Raw genomic sequence first — 24690 nt, forward strand, 5'->3', positions numbered from 1 at the left:
CACTCCGGCGAGCGCGTCCCTTCTCTCCCGCGGGCAGCGTGTCCGTGAGGGGGCGACGAGGGGGAGAGGGTCCCCAGGGGTGCCCCAGCAAGGCCGCGCTCGCCCGGGGTCCCGGCTGCCGGCGGGCGCCTCCGGGGGGGCCCATGGTGGGCGGAAGCGCCAATGTAGGGCACCGAGAACGGGGCCTAATGAAACCATTGAAGTACGGTGAACGCAGAGCTGCCGTCATCAGATCCAGCAATGAGTGAACTAGGGACACTTGTGGGTGTCCCGAGGGGTGAGGCTGCTGGGAGGCTTCTTTGAAATATATAGACGGAAGGGGCTGTGTTGCATGTCAAGTGGTGAACTTGCCGAGGCAAGGTTTAGAAAACTGAACCCAGGGAGGGTCAGAAAACTGATTGAACAAGCTCACGGGTCAGGGATCTGTAAACAGGTGAAGTGAGTGGGCAGCAATTCCGACACCACAAATCTAGCAATTGCAGGTGCTGGGAGAGCATGAGAGGATTGTGTCAGAGACAGTGGCCAGACTCGCTTGCTGTCCTAGAGTAGCATCTGCTGTTGCCACTGTTGGAGACAGAATACTGGGCAAAGGGAACTATTCGTCTCACCTATTTCTCGATATGGTCCAAAACTAGCAGTTTTATTGGTTTCTGGCTGTACATAAGTGAAACAAGGATCTAAAACAATTGTAAGATTTTAGCGTATGTAACTAATCAACTGTAAGTTTTGCAAATTTCTTAATATATGTACTTTCTGGAAGGTTATTGATTACATGATTAGTTTAACTTCAGTATAGAATTCTTTAGCCTAATAACTGTGTGATTATGTTTAACGGCCTACTCTCATAGTCCTTAGGCTGTATTTGCCTCAATGCTAACATTGTAACTATGTGTGAACAGTTAATCACGAGGAAAGCAGGCCTTATGAAAATTAAAACAAGGAAGAGTTAAGAGCAAGGACTGAGAGATTAATGAGTACAGAGAAGATATCTTAACCTTGAGCATAGAGACAGACTGGCAGGAGTGCTTAAACAGGGATGATAAGAAGGAACTGCTTGGCTGAACAACAGAAGGAACAAATATCCAAGGAGAAGAAATTATCCTCAGGAGACCTGTGACCATAAAAGGGAAAAAGGAGTAGGGGCTAGCTCCCCAAACGACCACCAACGACCACCCGAGACCCTTGCGCATGTGTAGTGTAGTTTTGCAATGCCAGCATTAGGTAAACGTGGTAGATAAGCAAGGAGGCGGTGATTTCTTGGAAAATGTGTGAATATTCATGTCTTTAAGGTATATAAAGGATGAACTTTTGTTTCAGCGCACGCATGTTAGGAGGAGATATCCCCCGTGCATCCAGCGCTGCAATAAAGATGTCTGCTTAATAACACGTTGATGTTATTGAGTTTAAATTTCTTTGACTTTTTTGAATTATAAGGATCTATCCTTACCTGTAAAGAGATGTTTGAACTGCTGGTGCAAAGCAGTTCAGAAAAGTACGTGAATTTAATTTTAGTAGCATTGCAGGGCATATAGGGCTAAGTAGCCTTTGGAAAAGTCTTGAATGTTCTGGAAGCAAAGAATGACAAAAAAAAACCCCATTATTTACTCAGGAGATTTTATGCTGCATTAAAATAGAAGAAAGTTGATCAATGATGTTAATCAGTGACAGTAGTAAGTAGTTATTTACAGCAAAGCTCAAGCATAACCTGGATGAAGTCCATAAGAGCACTAACAATTCTGCATGGTAGGATTCTATTAAACCTTGTGTAAGGATGAGCTTTCCTCAGGAGAAAAACAGTTTTTTTTGTTGTAAGGGTGTCTTTTTACCTTATTTGGGGAAAGATAGAGAAATGTTAAGTGGAGATGATAGAACTCAGTGACACTTTTAGTATTAGAAATATAGTTCTTTGTCTGTCGAATTCTGGCTTCTTTAATTTGTGTGTATTTTACATAGTCCCTCATGCTTTCAGTTTTACTGGAAGAGAATTTTCACTGTTCAGGGTTCACTGGTATCACATACAGTCTGCAGTGAGATAGGTGAGGAGTTGCTACTGAGATTACCAAGAATGACTTACTGAGGGAGATTTATGCTATGTCTAATGGAATATTATAAGAGTGTAACATTATATTATAGTCTGAAATACATTATTTCAATGTTAGTATCTCTTCTGTCATCTTCTGTCAATGTTTTTGTTATTTACTACACCATTATTTTAACTCTGACAGCATTCATTTTGTTTTAATATGTTTGCATTGCTTTGAACACTGGAATCTTTTTGCAGAGATCATGAAAACACAGCTTCCAGCTTGCTACAGGATCACTATCTCGATTCATCTTGGAGAACAGATAACAGTCTCGTAAGTATTTTTTAAATGAATGTTACTTCTAGCAAGGTTATCAGAATGTCTATTTTCTGCATTCTCTTTCCCCTCTTTCAGGTTTTTAACCAGTGCTTTTTTTTTACTTTTAGAAACTATTATATGTCATTGATACTCAAGTAACAGCGTGACAGAATTCAAATACTAAAATGCATTTGTATTGTTTGCAGCCATGGACGTTGGACAGCAGCATTAGTGAAGAAAACAGGGCTGTCATTGAGAAAATGTTGCTGGAAGAAGAGTATCCTTTTGATGATTTGCTTGTATGTTTTTCTGTATAACAGTAGAAAACTTCTTGTCAAAGGAACTGGACAAATATTTTCTTGTTACGGCGACTGAAGCACTGTAATCTTGTAGGTAGATTGCAGAAATCAAGGAGGACCCCTGAATTAATCACCTAGCTACCTGCAGGTTCCTCTGATGCTTCTGATTCTTCAGAAAATTACTCCAAATACTTGTTGGATTTAAGCTGGCACTGGCACCAAAAATATTCGTCCCCACTTCAGCTGCTTGTTCAGTGCCACCTCCAGTGTTGTGCTGACGCAGCCGTTTGTGTAGCTTCATTGTGAACCTGATCAAACAGCTGATCTGGCTAAAAATAGCTAGTTCTTTTTGCTGAATTGTTCTTCACTTGTGCCAGCATGCAAGATAAAACCAGGAAGGAACAGCTGCTTCTTTTTTTCTCCTTTTTCTTTTCTTTTTTTTTAAGCATTGTTGGCTTAAATAGTCTTAGCAGTAGTAGAGTTTCTGGCATAAGTTGACCTCACAGACTAGGTAAGTTATAGCAGTAGTAATCACAGACTAATTTATTTTCATGTTCTTTTTGTAATTGGATGTAGTAATACACAGTAATAGAGGAAGAAGAAAATAAATAAAGTTTTCCTAATAGAATGGATCATTGAGGCTTAATTTGAAAATAGATAAGGTTTCAGTACAATGAAAATCACTTTAGTATGTTTTCTAAGTTAAAAAAGAAAAATGCTGCTGTAGAAACAGGATACCTAGTTTGCTGCAAGTGAGCATGGGGGTTCAGAAGTCAAATGTCATTTCTTCATGCATTAAACTAGTAGGAGTGTGTGAAACTGTGTATTTCAGTTTTGAAAGCAGTGCAGTATTTGCTTCTACAGCTGAATAATTATGAACAAGTATAACTTACATGTTTATTAGAAGTCTTATGTGTACAAATATCTCTGTTTCAAAAACTTCCTTAGTAACTATTTCAGATATTATTTATCTAATAAATCACTTTCTGAAAAAATATGGCTCAATCAAAAGGAAGTTGAGAAAAGATCTATGAAAAGGTAAGATGCATTCTGGGAAAAATTCTCAGTTAGATGAGAAGAAACGAAAAGTCCTTCGGAAAATAAGGTTATTTGCTGAGATATGCCACAGTATCACAAATATTAATTTTTATTTTCACTTTGTTTTTTATTTGCAGCCCCCATAAGAAAACTGGAAAAGTCATGTGCGTACATTTTAATGATTGAGTTGCATTTTTAAGTGTAGTGTCTGATTTTTGTTAAGTTACTGGACAATATTTAAAAAATAAAAAAATTACAGTTCCTTAGTTGCTTTTGTTTGGCTGTACAAAATTTTTTAAGAGACCTTTCAATGCAAGGAAATATTGTTGTTTCTAATAATAGGCCTGTAGTAAACTTGTTTGGTTTTTTGTAGTGCAGTGTTCCTCATGAAAAAATCCCTTGTTAATTCTAGTTGGCTTTCTTGCCTGAACCTTTCTATTTGCTGCTTCTATGTATTTCTGTACCGTTAGTTACTGATGAATGTTGTGTTGCCTTGAATCTTCCTTTGTGATGGAGAAGCTGACATGATTCTTGATATTTTATTTATCAGCCGCATTCATGTTTAAAACAATACCTTGAGAGGGGGTGTAGTGCTCCTGTCAGAAGTTGCCTTCAGTTACTAGGATTTAAGAATATATATTTTTAAGTAAGCACTAACTTCTGTTTCTTATTGTCCTAGGGTGCGATCACCTACAAAATCAGCCAGCCACTCATTAAAGTGGACATCAGAAGAAAAAGAACTGTTTGAACAAGGACTGGTAAATTTGTTCATATATGTGATATTTTGAATGGATATTTAAAAATAACTGTAACATGCTTATTTATATTAATTATCTGCTTCTGCTTTTTTACTTCTCGTGTTAAAAATAATTGCCATCTACTAAGAGTGTAATGATAAATCATATTTATATTGATGAATCCCCCAAAATGGCTTTGCTTACCAGATTTTTTTCATGTGAGGCTGATTACAATTTGAGATCACAAAATATCTCAAATACACAGCTTTATGAATTGCAGAACCATAATGCTATAGTCCACTACAGCAAGTATAGTGTGTGCTGAAGGTAAATCAGCTAATAAAGTGAAATCCTTTAACTGCTGTTGTAAGGTGTTTAGAGGTTATATGGTTGTACAGTGCTGAATGTAATAGGGTTTGCTTTGTGAAGTACAAGTTAGTTTCAGTAGGATTCCTTGGGTTAGCAGGCAGCATAATTTACAGTGTGCCTGAATTGGGTGAAGAAGATCCTCTAGTTAAGAAGAATAGCAATAACTTACTGTTGGATGCAATTTTATTCTTTGTAGAATAAGAGTAGCAAGGTTCCTTACCATAGGTTTGCTGTAATGTTTGTGCATTTGTAATGAATAATTGAGTTTTTAAACTCTTTTGGCATGTAAAGTGCAATGTCTGGAATGTTAGAGTTTGGGTAACTTAAACGTGCTTTCTTGTACTAGGTGAAATTTGGCCGCCGGTGGACAAAAATTGCCAAGTTGATTGGAAGTCGTACTGTTCTACAAGTGAAGAGCTATGCTCGTCAGTATTTTAAGAACAAGGTAAGCAGAGTATCTCTGTAGTTAGCAGAAAGGCTATTTGATGAGTATGCTGTTGTACATGTAGCTTGATTTTTAATCTGTCTTTTCAGGGTACTACTGTTTAAAGTACATACTCTATTTCGGTATTCAGAAGAGTGGAGTTTGCTTATTTGCAGATTTAAATATGAAGTCAGACCTGATTTCAAATTCCTAGAATGACTTCAGTATTTTTATTGCTGGTATAACTATACAATAAATGTTGTATAATTGTAGTCTGTTATCACTATTGATTGTTAGTCTGAAAATACTTGTTTTCCACTGTACAGCTGTTTCAGCTGTGTGCTGTAGTTTTAACTTTAGCCTCATTTGAGACTTCAGGGGCATTTAAGAAGAAATTACTACTGTCTGGGGGTTTTTTTTCTGTTTTCTTTTTAATGGAAATAAATATTAATTGGCACTTGGGCTAAAATTATACCTGTAATGCCGTGTAAAAGTCAATTGCAATGGATTAAAATGTATTAAAGAGGTAAGATGAGGAAGAAACACTTCAGAATGTCTGCTGTTCAAATAAAATAGTTCTGACTATTCGGGAAGCAGAGGCGATTGTTTTGTTTTTCCCTCCTAAAAGTATTTTATGTTTTCCTAAGGCAAAAAACGGTGATTCTGAAAAAGAAGAGCAAAGTCAGTGTGGTAGCAGTCTTCCCACTGAAGATGGGATAAGGGTAGAAGCGTGGTCGTCTGGAAACTTGAGGGGCCGTGCAGACCCCAACCTGAATGCAGTGAAAATTGAAAAGCTGTCAGATGATGAAGAAGTAGACATAACTGATGACATGGATGAACTACTTTCTCCTACCTTCCGGCAAGAAACTGGAAAATCTGAATTACCTGTTATTTCAAAAAGTCCAGGTGAAGAAATGAAAGGAATGGAATATGTTTTTTCATCTATTGGACACAGTTCTGGAATTTCTTTACCTAAAGAAGATCCTCAACATACCAAGCAAGATACAGTGGATGCGTTAGTATTTTCAGGTGTTACAGCAACATGTTCTCAGCACCTGAATGGTGATAAATCTGTGAACTTAGATTACCAGCAATACAATAATTTTATTGAGAAGGCTGAACAAGGCAGACTAGTAACATCTCATGGTATTAGGCAAGTAACTGGTCAGGAGCTTAACGAGGAACAGAGAGACCTGGCTGATAATGGGTTGCTTTTCCCTTTGCCCTGCCAAGTTGAAGATCATCAAGAGGAAGCGGAGGAGCTTAAGCCACCTGATCAGGAAGTGGAGGTTGACAGAAGCATCATTCTGGAAGAAGAAAAGCAAGCTATTCCTGAATTTTTTGAAGGGCGCCAGGCCAAAACACCAGAGCGTTATTTGAAAATTAGGAATTATATTTTGGATCAATGGTAAGATGCATTAATTTCATTTACTGAAATAAGTGATTGAGATGACTCATGCCCTGCTTTGTTGTAGTTAAGACACTACTTAGTACTAATAGCTTACTTCTGAAAAGAGTAAAACTAATTTTATGGTAGCATTATAAAGATTGCCAGTGAACAGCACTGATTATTAATGCTTCTTTTGCATCTTCCCATTATTTTTTTTCTGGCATTCTGGAAGCTACGCAATGAAAATACTTTGAAGCGTTATGAAAATGAGTGTTCTATATCAGACCTAGCTGCATCCGTTTTGGTTATGTGATTTTTTTCTTCCACTTTTTGTCATCCTGTATGTAAGAATGTGTGTATGGTTTTAATAAATGATTCCTCAAAATAACTGATTAAATTAATTCCGTAATGAAGTCTGTAGCATTGGAGTACTGCCTTTACAGAAGGGGAGCTAGAAGAAACAGTCTGTGCTGAGCAAATAATGTTGACCAAAAAAACCCCTTCAAATTAAGAAATTTCTTAGAGTAGTGCTTGTACACTTAAATATTTTATATTCTGTCTCCAAAGAATCAGTTTAAGGACTCTCAGTGATTTGTGGTGGTAGGCTTAAAATACAGTTTATGCTGTTAACAGTTTTGTGTGCTTGTGCTGTTGGTTAGCTTGCTTTTAAGTAGAAAGAATTGCCGAGTTTAATTCTGTTCTCATTCAGTTGTCTTGTGTATTGACAGTTTACTCTAGCTGCAAAGAAACTCTAAAATTCCATACCAGAGAAGCGTTGAACTGAAACGATTCAGTATCAGTTTAAAAGCAAGTAATAAGTGCATAGTGAATGAAAACAGGCTTCTTTATTACACCAAGGAAGCCTATGATTATACGAGTCGTTTAGACTAATCTAATGCAGACGTTCTTCTGTCAGTTTAGCAGCACCGTAGTACTTTTGAGTAATTCATTGCTTCCTGGCACCGGTCGTGTTGAAGAGTTTGTTTTAACGCGTGGAACATAAGTTTCACTCTACAGAAGTATGAAAGTGTATGAAAAACCCTAAAATAAATGGTATGTGTTTTGTGGAGTTTATATTTGTGCTGTGATTGTCCTGCCGAGTGGTGTGTAGTGTGTGCATCGGGGGGCGGGGGGAGCCACTTCAGTGGCTCATCTTAACCTCACCTGAAGTCACACAATTCCTTCTTCCTCCCGATTTGTTTTACTATTTGACGATGTGTTATACTTTATTTTAGGGAGAGATGTAAACCCAAATACCTGAATAAGACTTCAGTACGTCCAGGCCTTAAAAACTGCGGTGATGTTAACTGCATTGGACGGATCCACACATACTTGGAATTAATAGGAGCGATTAACTTTGGCTGTGGTAAAGATATTTTTATTGGAATCAATTCAGAACTTAAATTCTAATCAGTTCTTGCTGAACACATCTATTGTTGACTCAGCTTTTTTGTTAAAATGAGTATTTTCATGTGAAGGGTAAACATTAAGGTTAGTAGATGTGTCTTTAAAAGAAAAGTTGTAAATTCACTTCACTGAAGCGTGGATGACTGCACTTAATCAGAATCAGGCATCCATGTGGATAATCTTCAGACTTCTCTGTACTCTTAATGTCTTAAATGTAGCAACAATTACTATTTAAGTTCTGTAGAAGAGAATCTTTGGACTGTATTTAGTCTAGTCATGTTCCAACCCATATGGCTGTAGCCTATTTTGGTATCAATGTTGAAGGACTGCTTAGTGCCGGGGTATACTGCTCCACGCAGAAGGACACACGTTAGTCCTTACTATGAAGGACCTTCTGAGCAGATTGTCTCTCATGACCTTTGAAAATCTAGAGGTGTTTGTAACCTCCTTACAGAATTACGGATTTTTGGTTTTACACAAAAGACCTTTTCTTCTCCTACCCATGCTTACCGTGCACCAGCTGATGGTTTTTGGATTTTTTTGTTTGTTTTGTGCTTTTCTGTGTGTCCATTATTGGGGTTTTTTTCACAATACCTGCTATATCTGAAATTCTGCCCTCCCTCTGTGTAAGATGGAATTGAAGTTATTGTTTCTTTTTCCCATACTAAATTATAACTATTTGCTAAATAAAAAAAAACACTGTCTTTGTCCTCAGGGCTAGTTTTTACAAGATTCAAATGTTAAAATTAGGTGACATGTTAGAAGTATGTATACACCTAGAAGTTACTGTTGGTTTAGTCTCTCTGGATTGCTTTTGGTCGCAAGTTGAATCATAGTCACTTAGGAGAGGAGGAGTGGCCTGCAAATACATTTTGTCTGAAATAAACTAACAATAAGGAAGGAGGATTTCCTGTCTTAAAAACGCTGTGGTAGTGGGAGAGGGCTATATAATCAGTTATTAATATGACCATCAGTTGTCTTTTCCGTGTGGGTTTGTGTTGGTTTTTTTTTTCTTTATGGCATTTGTCGTTACCACTTACCAATGTCATTCTTGGCCCTGTACCAGAAATAAGTGGCTTCATGCTTTACTGAAGTACAGTGTATCTCTCTTCTGTATCCTGTAGAACAAGCTGTCTACAACCGACCCCAACCAGCTGATAAAACGCGGTCCAAAGAAGGCAAAGACACAGCGGAAGCATACCAGCTTGCTCAGCGCTTGCAGTCCATGGTACGTTTTGGGGAGGGAGGTGAGGGCAGCGAAAAAATGTTCATCATGGAGAAAGTCTTTTCAGTCCTGATTTTTCAAGTGGGGACACCTCAGGGAATTTCTCCTCTCGTTCCATTTGCAGTTTCATTAGAATGCCCTGTAATTTGAGTGTCAGTCTAAGTACAAGTTCTGCTGTCTGACAGGTGTCTGCCCTAACTTCTGCTATCTTACACATTTGATTTCTGTACAGGTACTTAACTGCGATTGTGTTTCAGTCTTTTCCCTGCAGCCCCAACCCCTTCGTACCCACCTCCCCGTAATTTGTTAGCCTGTATTAGTCAGAAAATAGTGGAGTGTGTTGTTAGTGTGGAATTTGCTTGCATTTTAACTGTTAAGTATACTAGGTATATTATATGACTTACTGAGAGCCTCATGCACACAATTAGCAGTAGCTCTTTTATCACTACAAGAATTACCAAGGCTTGTCATATTTAGTTTTCATATTCACGTTTAATTTAGCATTTTTAAGTACTTTATAGCAAGATAAATCAGCTGATGAGAGGAAAACTAAATCAATCCCACTAAAAAAAAGTTAAACATAAAGAACTGTAGCATACACTAGATGTAAACATACTAATTTTATAGCTTTCTGTTTTGTCTGAGCTATAATTCAGAGCTGGATAATAATGCGCTGTTGCTGTCAGACGTGTTGATCCATGGAGCACCAACCAGGTGTTAGGCGTTACAGCCTTAAAAACCGAAAACTTCGCTGATGATATTTTGTGACAGACTGTGAACTGCTTAATTCTGCAGAACCCCAGGGTGTTCATTCTTTTCTGGAAACATGTCACAGTGTTCGTAACATTCACATGGCAGTAACCTTTTGGATGATGTTCTCGTGGCTGAAATAAAACAAATGCAGTTTTTTCAGGATTATGATTGTTGACTCATATTGATTTGCTTGCTGCAGCGTACAAGAAGACGGCGAGTGCGAGACCCTTGGGGAAACTGGTGTGATGCAAGGGATTTGGAAGGACAGACATTTGAGGTAACCCTTCCATGTTTTAAACCTTCCTTACAGAATTAATTCTTGCTAATTGCTAGCAGGTGGTGTTGCATCAAATATACAAGGGAAACAGTTGTGTAATAGGTATTTAACCTCTCTTTGTGGAAGCAATAATTTGAAAATAATGTAGCAGCTGTTACATCTTTATGCTGCTGATAAATATAGCTGTACTTTGGTGTTTACAAAGGTGTTCATGTTTTATGCCTATAAAGCTCTTTGCCTTGTAGGAGGTTTCATGACCCTTTGTTTTCAGTTAACTGCCTTACTAAAGCAAACAGTAAGGCATAGGAGTATAATATTTGAGGTTGGGGTTTTGGGGGTTTTTTTCAGTCCTTGATTTCTTTGTGCTTCTAATGCAGGTGATAGGAGTGCCTAATGTTAACAGTGCTACTGGCAATATCCCCAGAAATACTCTGGTTTATAAAGTGCTTAGAAAAAATCTTACAAGTTTAACTATTTTCTAGAATACTTGGAAATGTAATGTCCGCTTGAGCGTGTCCATTTCTACAACTTCAAATTATAGAAAAAGTGAGGAACTGTAAACATGCTCTTTTTCTTGTATAGAAAAACAAATTTGCAACCTTCATTCATAAGTATCTACTTCCATAATGTTATAATGCCATACCTCTCTTTGAGGTATTAACTGTGGTTAATAATTCTAACACTTTCTGAAAAGTACATATTTGGATGGAAATAAAGTTTGAAAACACTCATCCCTCAAAAGATGTCATGATAAATTCTGGCCATGGATTGTGATGGCAGACTTTCTCCATAGTTTCACCCTTGCATTTATGAATGGTTTGCGATATGGGCTGTGATTTTACTGAATTTGATTGACTTGGGGAATGTAAGAATTCTTTCATTGGGCATCTTACGGACTAGATCTCTGATTTTCGTTACTTCCGCACTGCTTGATTCTGTTATGGTTCTTGCCATCTATCTTGAGTAGCCCTGTAACACGCAAAAATCAATAGTGTATCAAGAGGTCGCTGATGTCAAGAATTTATTCTGGGCTGGTTTTGGAATCATTACTGAAAGACCACTTCAGGCACTACAATGGATTTCTTTATTTTTTTTCCTAATTTTTTTTAGCATCTGTCTGCTGAAGAATTAGCAAGAAGAAGAGAGGAAGAAAAACTGAAACCTGCAAAATCTTCTAAAGGTTCAAGACAAATAAAAAGGTATTATTTGATGTACTTATGTTCAAACATAGGTCTTGTAGAAATTAAACAAAGGTCTTGGGTAGTGTCAGGCCAGAATGCTGTAAATCATTAATATATATTAATCTATATTATGGTCTGAAATAACATGTATGCATTTCAGATGTTTCGTATTGAAACTCGCAAGTGTGGGTAGTGAAGTTTCTGTATTTGGTGGAAGTCATCCTACTGTGGGATGAGGAAATCCAGTAAAGAAAACAAGGGTATTCCTCCTCTGCCAAGGAAGCAGAGGGAAACTTGACAAGTTTCCTGACTGTCCTACATCTTTAGAGAAATTTTCTTTCATTTTATAGTTCCTTTGATCCCTTTCAGCTGATACCGTGCTGTTTATTCACTGAAGAAAAACAGGTATGTACCTACAAATGAATAATCAAGATTGCTTTATTACTTATGTTACTTTTCTTATACTCATTATTGCATTTATCATTTCAGGAACCTTTTCAGGTGAAAGTCTCTTCCGAAGCACTTTTAATAATGGATTTGGTGAGGATTAAGTTTTATCTTTCAGAAAGTGATGATGTACATGTTGTGGGTTTTTTGGTTTGGGTTTGTTTTGGTTTTGTTTTTTTTAACGGGCAATATAAAAGGATTGAGAAATACAGTATGTAAGTTAACTTCTTTCCATTCAGACCTAGAATTGAGAATCTAGTATTAAATAAAGCCCCTAAAGGTGAATTTCTTTTATGTTGTGCTTACAGTTTCTAGAAGGTAAATGGTTATACACTAAGAGCATTACTACTCACTACTCTCGTCGTACGTTAAATATAATTTGCTTAAAGCTACTTCGTAAAATAGACAGCTGTTTTGAGATCTTATGGGTTCATTTTCTACTAGTGTGGGAATGAATTTTGCATTTATAAAGCAACGTGTGGGGTTTCCTGTTTGGTTTTTTTTTTTTTAATAACAGGTTGTACCAAGATTGGTGCAGTTCAGCACTGCACAGCATCGCACAGGCTTCAGGTTTTTTTTTTCTCAAAACTAGGAGAAATTATGCAACTTTAACATTAACAATTGTTTAATATCATTTTAGCACTCTCATGTGTCTATGGCTGAAGTAATTGGGCTGTTAGGTGGAAGATACTCTGAAGCTGATAAAATTGTAGAAGTAAGTGTTTGTCTTTTTATGTTTTCTGTAAAATATTAAAACTGTGATGATAATAACATTTACATCTATTTGAATTATATATATTCTGAAGGGCAACTACTTAAATATATTTAAAGTTGAAGTCACTTGCTGTAGTCTTGGAATGTTAGAGTTATACTTATGTTCAAGTGTTGGCCTGTCAACGCTACCACGAGGAAGATCTGGTATAGGACTCCTAACATTCTTTAAATTGTATTTAACTGATGGAGATTTCTTGCATTTATCCATCTGGAGACTTCTTTAACAGGTTTGTGCAGCAGAGCCCTGCAATAGTCTCAGTACAGGCCTGCAGTGCGAGATGGATCCGGTATCTCAAACGCAGGCCTCGGAAACGCTGGCAGCCAGAGGGTACAGTGTTATTGGATGGTACCATTCCCACCCAGCCTTTGACCCCAACCCCTCAATACGAGATATTGACACTCAAGCTAAATACCAGGTACGTGCTGCTCTGTACATTAAAAATTAATAAATTGAAAAAACCCCCTAAAGCCTCCCTGGTATTTACGGTGTTGATACAGATTATTGCTCTAATGCATCTTAAAATAAGTTCATTCATAAATTGACATAAATTCTATGTTTTTTAGTTTCAGAATGCTGTTGTGAAAAAGGTTGTCTTTTTTGTAAGTTGGGGGTTTTTTGTGTGTGTTTGGTTTTTTAGAGTTATTTCTCCAGGGGTGGAGCTATGTTCATTGGAATGATTATAAGTCCTTACAACCGAAACAATCCTCTTCCGTACTCTCAGATTACTTGTCTAGTAATTAGCGATGAGATCAGTTCTGACGGTTCGTACCGTAAGTACCCATGTTTTATCCATTGTCTTAATTTTTATTTTCCTTTTGGATACTAAAGGGAAAAATGTTTGTCTCGAACTTGAGAAATCGGTATGAAGTATACTTATGGTAGTAACTTGTGCTGTACAAAACCGGGAATTTCACTTAAGGAGTAATCCTGCAAGAAGTCCATGCTGTCACAACAAGAATATACAGGTATAAATCGATAGAAGATTGGTTTTCTGTATTAGTGTTTCCCACAATACGTGGAAGAAATTAAAGGGTTGGGACAAGGGTCACTGTTACTTCCATACAGTATCCATGCAAATAGCTGAGCAGCTGTTTCACGTGTATTACTTATACCTTGCTGTGTTACAAAATTCTGAACAGATCCTCTGGAGGAGGAGACAGGAGGAGGACAACGGCAAAGAACTGGCTGCTAGCGTGGCCAAAAGTCCTAATTTGAGTAATTTAGCATTCAGAAAGTCAAAGGATCAAACTTGACAGCTGCCCAGGAACACACAAGATATGGGAGATGAAATGCTGTGCTGGCACAAATCCCAACGTATGAGAACAAATTCTTGATTAAAAATGTCACTGGTATTTCATGCAAATGGGATGTTTTCCTTTCTTGAATAGTTAAGAACATATGATACAAAATTTGATACTTCAAGCGATGATCTGATCTGCTCATTCCCTGATGTTAATTTGAGGAAAATTCCCATGATAACAGGATATGGTTATGGTAGCTGCCTCTTCTCTCTCCTTCTCCCTCCCCCTGTTTAAGTCCTGATTTTTTACATCTAGTTTCCAAGGTTTCCAGTTTCCTTGGCAAGGCCCTGTGAGACCACAGTTCCCCCCCTGTTTTTTCCTGTGGAAGTAAGGAAGGGAGACCATCTGCCTGGAGGCTTGCTTCATAGTCCTAGGGGAAGTGAAGTGGTGGCCACATCTGTGCAGTAATTCCTGTTTACCGTACTGACAGTACCGCAATTTTATCCCCATTTCCCACGCATCCCACCGTTGTGGTGGGGAGTTAAAATACTGTCTGCCCTTAGAAGTAGATATTTTTGTGGTCACATACATTTTCTGTCTGCAAGGACTTTGCATTTACATTCACCTCGTGAAATCAACTTTCTACAACATGGTATCTCCTCCAGCTCTTTCGAAAAGTTAGACTGTGGCAGTAGCTCTGTAGTACTGTGCAAATGAACACAAATTAGTATTTCATATGAGCCATCAATATTTCTGTAAATCAGTTCTTACTCTTGGAAATGCATTCTGCACTGAACACTTTTCACATTTGAGATGTGTTCAAATAGCAGCTTGCATTTATTGCTCTCTTTTCCCTTACTCTGAGGTCTAGTTGGAGAGCATGCATTCTTACGATCGTGGAAAAGCTTTTTTTTTTTTTTTTTAATGACTTAGTGAAATATACAGTCTCTTTCTTTCTCCCTGATTTTTTGGTAACTGAATTGTGTTCTGCAAGTAGTTTTCTGGTGTTCCTTTAAAATTCTTTCTAAATTCCTCTTCCTCCACCTGCAATAAACTAGAAGAATGTCTTCCTTTAGGAACAAAATTCCTCTGAATTCTACAACAGTAGTTAGCCACTTCATCAACTGCTTCGTACATAAAAAACAAAACCTTTTTTATTCACTTAATAACCACATGGATCTTAGAGACTACAAAAGTGGTATTAAGTTATAAAAACTCAATTCATTTCACCATTTTTTGTTATGTTGTAGATTTGTGTGTGCTTCTTTATGGCATGAGGAATTGGCGAGGGCAGGGAGGAGAACAGGTTTGTTCCCTACTCCCACCAAAATTAAATTTGGAATCCAAAATACCTCATACTTTTACTTTAACCTCCTTAACATTGGGAAGTAACAGGACTGCAAGCTTCTGCAGTCGGGAATAAATGATGAACAGTTATGGGGAAGGAAGGGATTGCACCTAAAACTAAAAAAAGAAAAAAAAAAAAAAAAGTTGAGTGTACTAGAAACACTGGATAATCGTGTTCAATTGATTGCAGGCCTGCCCTACAAATTTGAAGTACAGCAGATGTTGGAGGAGCCTCAGTGGGAATTAATATTTGAAAAAACAAGATGGATTATTGAAAAATACAGATTCTGCCATAGGTACATGTCAACTTCTATTATAAAGAACAGCCAGTTTAGAATTTTTGCATGTTTATTTTATTGATGTTTCAATAAAGACACGTGTCTGCTTTCTACTATGTTTTTCTTTCAACAGCAGTGTCCCCATGGATAAAATTTTTCATAGAGATTCTGACCTGACTTGCTTGCAGAAAGTAAGTTTTCTTGTTTTACTTTTTTAATTTTAAATGTTTTCTCTTACATACCAATCTGTTTCGTATCGTCAGAAGTGGCCTGAAGTTACATTTTTACAATTCAGAGATGTAAATTAATCACAATAAATGACTTCTGTGGTGCAGCTTATTTACTTACAAACACAGTGAAAATAAGGGTGCTCATTTGAGGGATTTGGGGCCAACAGTTACGTGCAGATACAAGTTTTTGTCACAGTTTGGAGAAGAATGAATGACAAATTAGTCATGTCTCTTCTCAGCACATTGTAAGCTCTCTGTGTCAAGAACTGCACACGTTTCAAGAGAAGATTTGGACTTTCTAGTCCTTTGTGCTATCAGTAAAGTAGTGCTGTGCCACGTTTGTCATGCACAAGTGAGAACTTTAATTTTCGAGTCAGTGTAGTTGTTGCTATGAAGTTGTAAATTACTACAGCTGCAACGTTAATGGCACAAACAAGACACAAAATCTGCCCAAAGCAAAAGACATAAACAGAAAACACATACACAATGATAGCCCATGTCTAATTTTTTTTCCCTCTCAACATGAATTTGCTTATAAACAGCTTAAATCTGAAATCGGGTTGGTTGAATACTCTTGTGTAACTGGTTTTAAATCACCCATGTGTTCCTGTGTGACTGTTTCGTTCTAAAATTTATATTGTACAGGTGAACACTTTCTGTAGTGTTAATCCTAAAGAAATAAATAAAAATCCTTTTGGAATACTTACCAGCTAGAAGGGGGGGGGAAATAAACTCAGGAAAAATGACAATTTAAAAAAAATCTCCTTTTCTTTTGACTAGCTTTTGGAGTGCATGAGGAAGACTTTGGGCAAGGTAACAAACTGCTTTATTGCTGAGGAGTTCTTGACTCAGATAGAAAACTTATTCCTTTCCACATACAAGTGTGAGAAAAAGAGTAATGCCGAAGAAAGTGAGAATGAACGTTCAAATGAATTGCCAATGTGATGGCTTTAACAAAACAAAATCATGGAGTTTTCATTTTATTTTTTCATTTTCTTCCCCTCCTCCCCAATATGTCAACTCTTTCAGAATTATTATCCCTTTTAATAGTAACTGTTACAGAATCCAGTGTCATCTTATTGTTATGGTTTAAACGTACTTTGAAAAACTCCTAATGTGTGTGATCTGACTGCATGAGGAACGCTCAATACTAACATTTTGTAAAAAAATGAGTGCCACAGAATTAATTGATTGACGAGCGGGCTGCCCTTTGGGAAGAACAACAATCTGTCAAGAATACTGTGCTTCAGTCTTCAAGGAGAGTTTGTCCTCTCACCAGTCTTTCGGTTTGGGAATTTTCTCTTACTTTTTATCTACAGGTACACATCTAACTCGGAATGAATTTGCTCCTTAATGCTGTAGAGATTGTAAGTTTGAATGAATTCACAAAAGAGAAACTTACAACTTAACTGAAATGTAATTTTGTAGCTCACTGATTTCAAACTTCCCTGGTATCCAGTCTGAAGTTTTACTCAGTTGTGGTTTAATAAATCATCTGATTTTTTTATTTTTATTTTTTCCCCATTGCTCCCTGTGGTCAAGTAGCTTTTTGGCATGTTCTTTGCCATGTTGCTTTTGTATTTGGGGAGGAAAAGCTGGCAAGTTTTCATGACTTCTCAGTAGTAGTTGTGCTTGTTTCCAGTGGAAATGGTAATTCCTGTCTTGTTACAGGTTGCAATCTTTCTGATCTTCCATTCTATGGGGAGATACTATGTTGTTCTGCCAGATCATTGTGATTTGTCCACTTGTAATTGCCACTGTTTCCTGTGGAAACAAGAGCTCTTGATTGAGGGCAAACTTAGTGCAAGGAGCAGAAAAGTATTTGTCTTTTAAAAGAAAACCAACCCACCAACTTTTATATTCAGAGTCTTCTCTATAATGCACACTTCAATAAGAAAACATACTGTTTTGTATCAGTTCTTCAGTTATAATTTCATACAAGTATATATTCAGATAAATTAGTCATGAACAGATTGGTCTTGATTGAGACGTTTCTTGACTGCAACTTGGAACTGTTTCATGAGCTATATCACTGTGAATCTTTATAGAAAAAGTGTGCTTTAAATTTTGCGTTCTAAATCATGAACAAACTTGACTTGTATACAGTTATTACTATTTACACTATTACTATTTACACAGAGTTATCCTGAGCAAAGTTTCTCAGAGCGGTCTAAAATATATTTGAAAACATGAAGCAAGACCTTGAGTTTATATCTAGAGGGCTGACAATGGACTCAGTTCTTATTTTAAATATATATCTGTGTGTATATATCTAGTTCTACATAACATGAATGGAATTTTAAGATTTCATATGTTTACATTTTTAATGTCGGCTTTTCATTTGTATAAAGAGTTTGAAAGGCTTTAAAATTGTAGAGTTGCATCCCAAGGAGGGAACTCCTTTAAGGAAGTTAAAATTACTTTTTTATCATGCCTCATACAATGTTAGTCTCTTTCTGTTGCGAAGTGGAAGGTGCAGAACCTGATCGTATGAAAATGTGAGCCCTTGGTACTCGGTGATTCTCCCAACGCAGATTCAAGAGCTACGGACTTAAAAATATTGGTGAATGTTCTGTGCTCTCTTCTATGTTCAGATCTGCTGGTGCACAGCTTTACATCCCACTGCTATGTATACTTTACAGACTCAGTGTATCCATCTCTAAGACACGTTGACTCAGTCTGCATATATTCTAAAATGTCATGTTTGGGACTTCCTAATTAAAAATAGTGCATGGTTTTCTGTATTTCTAGTTTAAACTACACTCTTGGTGAGAAAGCATTCCTTCCCTACTTAGTTGTGGAGTGGTCTGCAGTGTAAGGTGTTCTTTTGCAGTTTTGCATAGGTTGCTCTAGGAAAAATCGCACAGTATAAGTGTATGTACTAAAAGCTGGCATTAGTTCAGATTTTCAGGAAGAGAATTTTGAACCTCTTGTGTAACAGCAATATGAAGTAGATAATGCTCTTTGTCCACATACAGTCTATTTGCAACCATTTAAGGATGGATGTCAGTATTAACCAAGTAGTGATAACAATGTGCTGCCTGGTTCTCTGCTTAATGATTAAAAAGAGTTGAAGTAATACAGTTGTATTAATGGGATTTAACAGTGATGTTCCATAAGGAAAGTTTTGAGTAAGACATACTCTTGAAGCGGTTTGTCTCCTGAGAAGAGGACACGGTGCAGTGTTGAGCATTTGATAGGCACACAAGGGCTCCACATTTTTTAAAAGTTTAGTAGCAGGGTGCTGTGGGAGGAAATAAAACTGCTAGTACCATGGTAGTCCAGTATTATCACATGATATTGTACGTGAACTGGAAATACCACATTTGTGATGTGAAGTAATAATTTTGTTATCAGGAGCCATGGTAAGAAAATAACCTACTTTCATAATTTATTTTGACTGTGTGGTTAATAATACAAGTTTGGAAGTTGCATGCTTCTAAGAAGATAAAAATCTATTTTACTAATACTACTGGTTCTGCTACCAAACACATATATGGCATTAAATATTTTTATTGGGAAGCTCTTTCTCCTTTTTTTTTTCCATTCAGCAATTCTTTTAATGATAGCTTTGTTTTAGTGTACCCCTTGTGGATTAACATGCTATTTCTTTATGTAAAACTAGCTGTTATGCTTTGCCAGGTTGTTGCTCGGGAGATGGGAAATGGCTGAGTAGCAAGTGGAATGATACAATTTAAACTGAAACAGTCAACACTTTCAAACAAAAAAAAAAAAAACCAAAACCCCCAAGCTGTAACTTTTCGCCAATATCCTTTATGGGCATTTGTTGGCTGTGTCAAGTTTTGCTATCCCAGTTATCAGCAGTGCTTTTTCACAGAGGTCTGTGCCTTGTGTTCCAGGGGAGGGGAATGCCCACATTCCTCTGTTTTTTAAATAAGTAGCTCTCCAAGACAATTCAGTTGAGGAAAACAAACAAAAAAACCCATGGGCTAAACCACGCCACCCAACCAGACAAACAAAAAAGTTATCACTGTTGCTGTTGATACCGAGTACTTTTTCTCCTTTTGCTTGCTGCTTTGATACTCCTGACTGATGGTATACAAGAGTCTACTAATAAAGACTGTATATGCAGTATCTTGAAAGGTGTGTTCCGCATTTGTGATAGCTGCCTCTCTCTCGAGCCTGAGGTCTGGCATTTACTCTCAAGTCAGTAAGAATAACAACGTGATTCAGCTAAGGTTAACACCGCTAGAGGGACCTTTGTCACAGCTGATAACAAAAAGGGGGTTTGAACCAAGAGCAAAACTCTTCGTACTAGTGCGTGTGAACTTCTGGCTAGTGATGAAATGTCACGGGCAGCAGCCATGTACCCTGGTATAGATTTGTTTCACTCACTAAAGCAGAAGGCTTTAGTCTCCTTCAGAAAATTACCCGATGGTACTTTGGGGCAGGGATGCCAGGAAGGTAGATCTGTATTTTCCACGCTGTTTTCACAGATAATCCTGGCAGCAGAATGACTGAAGTAATGTAATGGGTTTGTTTTCATGGGCAACTCTAGGGAATTCTGAAGGTGACCATCAAATTATTTCAAACAACTCTATTCATTGCCTAAATTTGATTCAAGTCTGTTGGTTCTAGCTCTATTTCTGCCAGCAGCAGGAGCCAGATTAATTTCCCTGCTGTGCTAGCAGAGAATTTGGTCTGCTGGGCATTACTGACCTCCGAGGACATCATGTTGTGTAGGGGAAAGCGAGGCTGTGGAGGTGGAGAGCAAGCAGGGTGGAGGTGTAGGGCACACCTCGAAAGGCGCGGCAGAGTGGTGCGCCCCAGGTCTGCACGGGGAAGGAAACACGCTGTGCTGTCGCTGTGAACCCTGCTGAGGAAGTGAGGGACGTCGGGGTGTGTACAGGGCAACTTCATCCGGCCCCACAGAGCCAGTGTGTGGGAAGTAGCTGGTTGTTAACATCCCAGTGAACACTGTAATCATATTTGATACCGAACAAAGTATTTAATGGCCTAGATAAAAGCAGTCTGGTTGTTTAATTGGAAATGTCTTGCTGTTTTACACAGACCTAGTGCCCTATTTTTATGAGATTTAGAATTGTGCCGAGAAATTGTTTCCATGGAAGCGGAGATCACTAAAGAAGTAATGCATTCCACATTTCCTACAGGATTATTCCTTTTACAGCCTGCTGTTTTAAATACTTAACTCTTGTAGTGCCACTACAGCTTAGCATGGATTAAAGGAAACTATACTTTTTATTTTGTTAGTGTCATAGAGGCATTACATATATATCTCTATAAATAGATAGATAGATATTTGGAAATACTTTTGTCTTTAAAATAAGTCTGTTCACTCCTTATTTACAGAGGGGAAAATCCATCAGTACAAAAAAGTCAATTGAAAAGTGCACACTTTTTTGGCAATTTATGCAGATCTGTCAGGGAAACTTAAAATTATTCCTTCTTTGCCCTTCTCTTGCCACTGTTCTGCACTTTTTGCTTGGTGATGGGTATATTCTAAAACCTTTGCCATGCTTCTGGCCCCCTGTGAGGGAAGAGATGATGCAGGTTTTAATTAAGGTAACAGCAATGAAACTTCTACCAGTAGGGAAAAGGGACCGTCTCATTTAGTTATCTATGATTTTTCTTCCATATATTACTTTTGACAAACTCCTTTTTCTCAACTTCACTGTAAGTGTCTGTAAGAAAGGGAAACTCAAACAATATGAGGCTGAGACTATGCATGAACATCTGTAAACATGATACAAGCACAGTACTGTTTACTAAAAAGTCCTGCTTCTGCCTGCCAGACTCTGGCACACTCTTAGTGTACTCAACATGAATTTCGCCACAGAGCCGGTAAGAAGAGGAATTGAACCTCTGGAAAAAGGACCACAGCCTAATGCTTCAACACTGACACCTTACCTGAGACCTTCATTTACTGATGACTATTCTCTACTAACCACAGATACCAGTGCCTTATACTTAATTTTTGGTGCATGCGCTGGTGTAGTTGGCACTGCTCTCAGCTTACTCCTGCGTGCAGAACTTAGCCAACTGCGAATTCTCCTAGGGGATGACTAAATCTACAATGTAATTGTCACCACCCATGCCTTTGTAATAATCTTCTTCATAGTAACACCAATTATAATTGGAGGATTTGGGAAGGGGCTAGTATCACTTACACTCGGTGTCCCTGACATGGCATTCCCACACATAAACAGCATAAGCTTCTGACTACTCCCCCCATCTTTCCTACTCCTACTAGCCACCTCCACCATGGAAGCTGGAGCAGGCACAGGATGAACTGTATACCCACCATTAGTCAGCAACTTAGCCCATGCCAGAGCTTCAGTAGACCTAGCCATTTTCTCCCTCCCCATGGCAGGTGTGTCCTCCATCCTAGGAGCAACCAACTTCGTCACAACTGGTATCAACACCACCGCACTCACAATATCAAATCCCCTTATTTGTGTGATCTGTCCTCATTACCACCATTTCACTACTATTATCACTCCTAGTTCTTGACGCTGGTATCACCTTACTAACAGACCAAAACCTAAACACCACATTCTTTGACTCTTCTGGAGGTGGCGACCCAGTCCTAGATCAGGACCTCTTCTGATTCTTTGGCCACCCAGAAGTCTACATCCTAATTCTACCAGGCTGTGGCATCATCTCACACATAGTAACATACTACGTGGGCAAAAAAGAACAGTTCGCTATACAGGAATAGCATGAGCTACACTATCCATCGGATTCCTCATGCTCACCACATATTTGCAGCAGGAAGGGACGTAGACACCCGAGCATACTTCACATCTGCTACCATAATCACCGCCATCCTAGCTAGCATTAAAGTCTTTAGCTTACCAGCTACGCTGTGTGGAGGAACCATGAAATGAGACCCACCAATACTATGGAGCTCGAGGCTTCATCTTCCTTTTCACCACTGGAGGCCTAGCAGGAATTGTCCTCGCAAACTCCTCACTAGACATTGCCCTTCACGACACATACTACGTGGTTGCCAACTTCCACTATGTCTTCTCGATAAGGAGCCATCTTTGCTATGCGAGCAGGATTCACCCACTGATTTCCACTATTTACAGGCTATACCCTACACTTCATATGGCGCTTTCTAAGCACAAGGGCAGCGCAGCTCTCGGCCGTACAGAAATTGCCATCACTTCACCGAAGCTGATTGTGAGTTGCAAGTTTACAGCAGTTGAGGCTCTGTCCTCCAGAGAGAAGAAAAACAAAACCTACTCTCTCTAAAGTTCATAATGTGAAATAAAGACAAGATATGAGTACATAGGTGACTGTTAAATGGATTTTGACATTGAAGGAGATGTGAAATTTTTTTTAAAAGCAGATTATTATAGGTAAATTAAGGACTTGGAAATTAAAAATGGGAAAATAGTTACTAAACTATTATCAAAGAATCATCAACATGACAACTTGAGATAACTAGCATTTTTTATAATAATTTTAACTGTAGATCTCAATTACTTTCTAAGAAAGGTAACGACGGTTATTTTTATATAAAGAAGGGGAAATGGAGATGTGTGATAATGTGCTATAAAGGAGCCAGGAATAATTTGAAAAACTTGTCCCATCTTTGCTCCCTCAAGTAGCGTGTTTCTGTGGCTTATTTAGAAATAGGTCTTGCTGCAAAGTTCAACTTCAGATTGTGCCCTTCTCTAGTGGCAGAGGGTATTTACATCTGGAGCTCTAATTTTAAACCTCTACCATGCTATAAATACTCACTGGCAGCCAGGGTGACTTCCCACTGTTCACACAAATGCAAGCCATCACAACAAGTAGCCCAGCTTGCATTGATTTGAAGCAGGGCAGGCCCTGGAAAAGAGCAGCACATGTAAAAGGAGCTGACTGCAAGGCAGCGTGGAAGTAGTGTGGATGGGAGAATGGTGTATACACTGTTCTGAGGTCGTTACTGGTCCCAAAATAATGATTTATAAAGTGTCTGACTTTAACAAATCAGATGAATGGGACTTGCTTAATGCAAACTGGAAAATATCTTTCAGCTGCTGCCAAAACACATGGAAATGGTAACTCATGCTTTCTAGATCATTAGGACACTTGGGAGCTACTGGAGTGTACTGCGAAAGGCATTACTCACAGTTCAGATTGAAAAATTTCTTCAGAAACGGCTAACAACTTTGTAAGGGTAATGCAAGCATGAAAATCATCATTCCTAGTACTGCCTTGGGATGAGTATGTGCCAAAGGAAATGGGGGAGAGAAGCTTTGTGTGCTGGAAGCTGAGACTGGGCTCCTGTGCTCTCCATGTAGGAGTGCAGCCATCAAACCGATAAATGGTCATTCCTCCTGAATCAGCAGCTGCTCCAGGCAGCATACATAAAACTCCAAAAGGCTTTATTTCATAAGTACATGAAAGTAGAAAGGAGGAAGTCCGTAATTGATAAGAATCTAGACAGTTGAATGATACAGAAGTTGTGTGATGAAAGACGGCAGGAAAAACCATGATGGAAGTGGGGAAGTAGGATTTCTTCCAACAGAAATGGGAGAAGTTCCTTAAACGTGCATTTACATAGTCCATAAAAAGTCTAATGAGGGAAAAGGGCAAGCTGCTTGTGCTTTAATCCATAAGGGAAGCCCAGGGCAGGAGCTATGCTTCAGGTTGGCTTTATGTCCCTTCCCTGTTGTTTCCTCATCAAGCAAGAGGGATGGCAGGCATCTGGAGGCAGGCATTGGTGCCGCTGCCTGAGAAGTAACAGATGGAAGTGCAGCTTGCTGACTTCTCTAGGATTTGGGTACAAGATGCCGGTTGTTTTTGAAGGAGAACCTGTTTGGTGGGTCCAATTTGAATCTTGATAAAGGAGCAGCACACCAGCATGTAGAAACGAGTAGACTCCATGAATGGATTAAAGCTTCAGATATTGCCTGCTATCACTCAAGACTTTATCCACGCTTTTCGCCTGCAAT

The 24690-nt window shown here is 38.3% G+C and overlaps 1 protein-coding gene across 1 annotated transcript; it reads left to right on the plus strand.

The window, feature by feature from the left end:
- Positions 1 to 143: 143 nt before the first annotated feature.
- Positions 144 to 16705, plus strand: MYSM1 (Myb-like, SWIRM and MPN domains 1). Its single transcript, XM_010290513.1, has 20 exons — positions 144 to 202; positions 2282 to 2357; positions 2549 to 2619; positions 3602 to 3679; positions 3817 to 3843; positions 4359 to 4437; positions 5132 to 5230; positions 5857 to 6617; positions 7835 to 7965; positions 9131 to 9234; positions 10184 to 10261; positions 11372 to 11460; positions 11793 to 11847; positions 11932 to 11982; positions 12530 to 12604; positions 12891 to 13079; positions 13302 to 13434; positions 15443 to 15548; positions 15664 to 15721; positions 16541 to 16705. The coding sequence occupies exons 1-20, from the start codon at positions 144 to 146 to the stop codon at positions 16703 to 16705; spliced, it is 2484 nt and encodes an 827-aa protein (XP_010288815.1).
- Positions 16706 to 24690: the final 7985 nt, after the last annotated feature.

The sequence above is a fragment of the Phaethon lepturus genome, unplaced genomic scaffold (assembly GCF_000687285.1).
Source record: "Phaethon lepturus isolate BGI_N335 unplaced genomic scaffold, ASM68728v1 scaffold28267, whole genome shotgun sequence".
Classification (NCBI taxonomy): Eukaryota; Metazoa; Chordata; class Aves; order Phaethontiformes; family Phaethontidae; genus Phaethon; species Phaethon lepturus.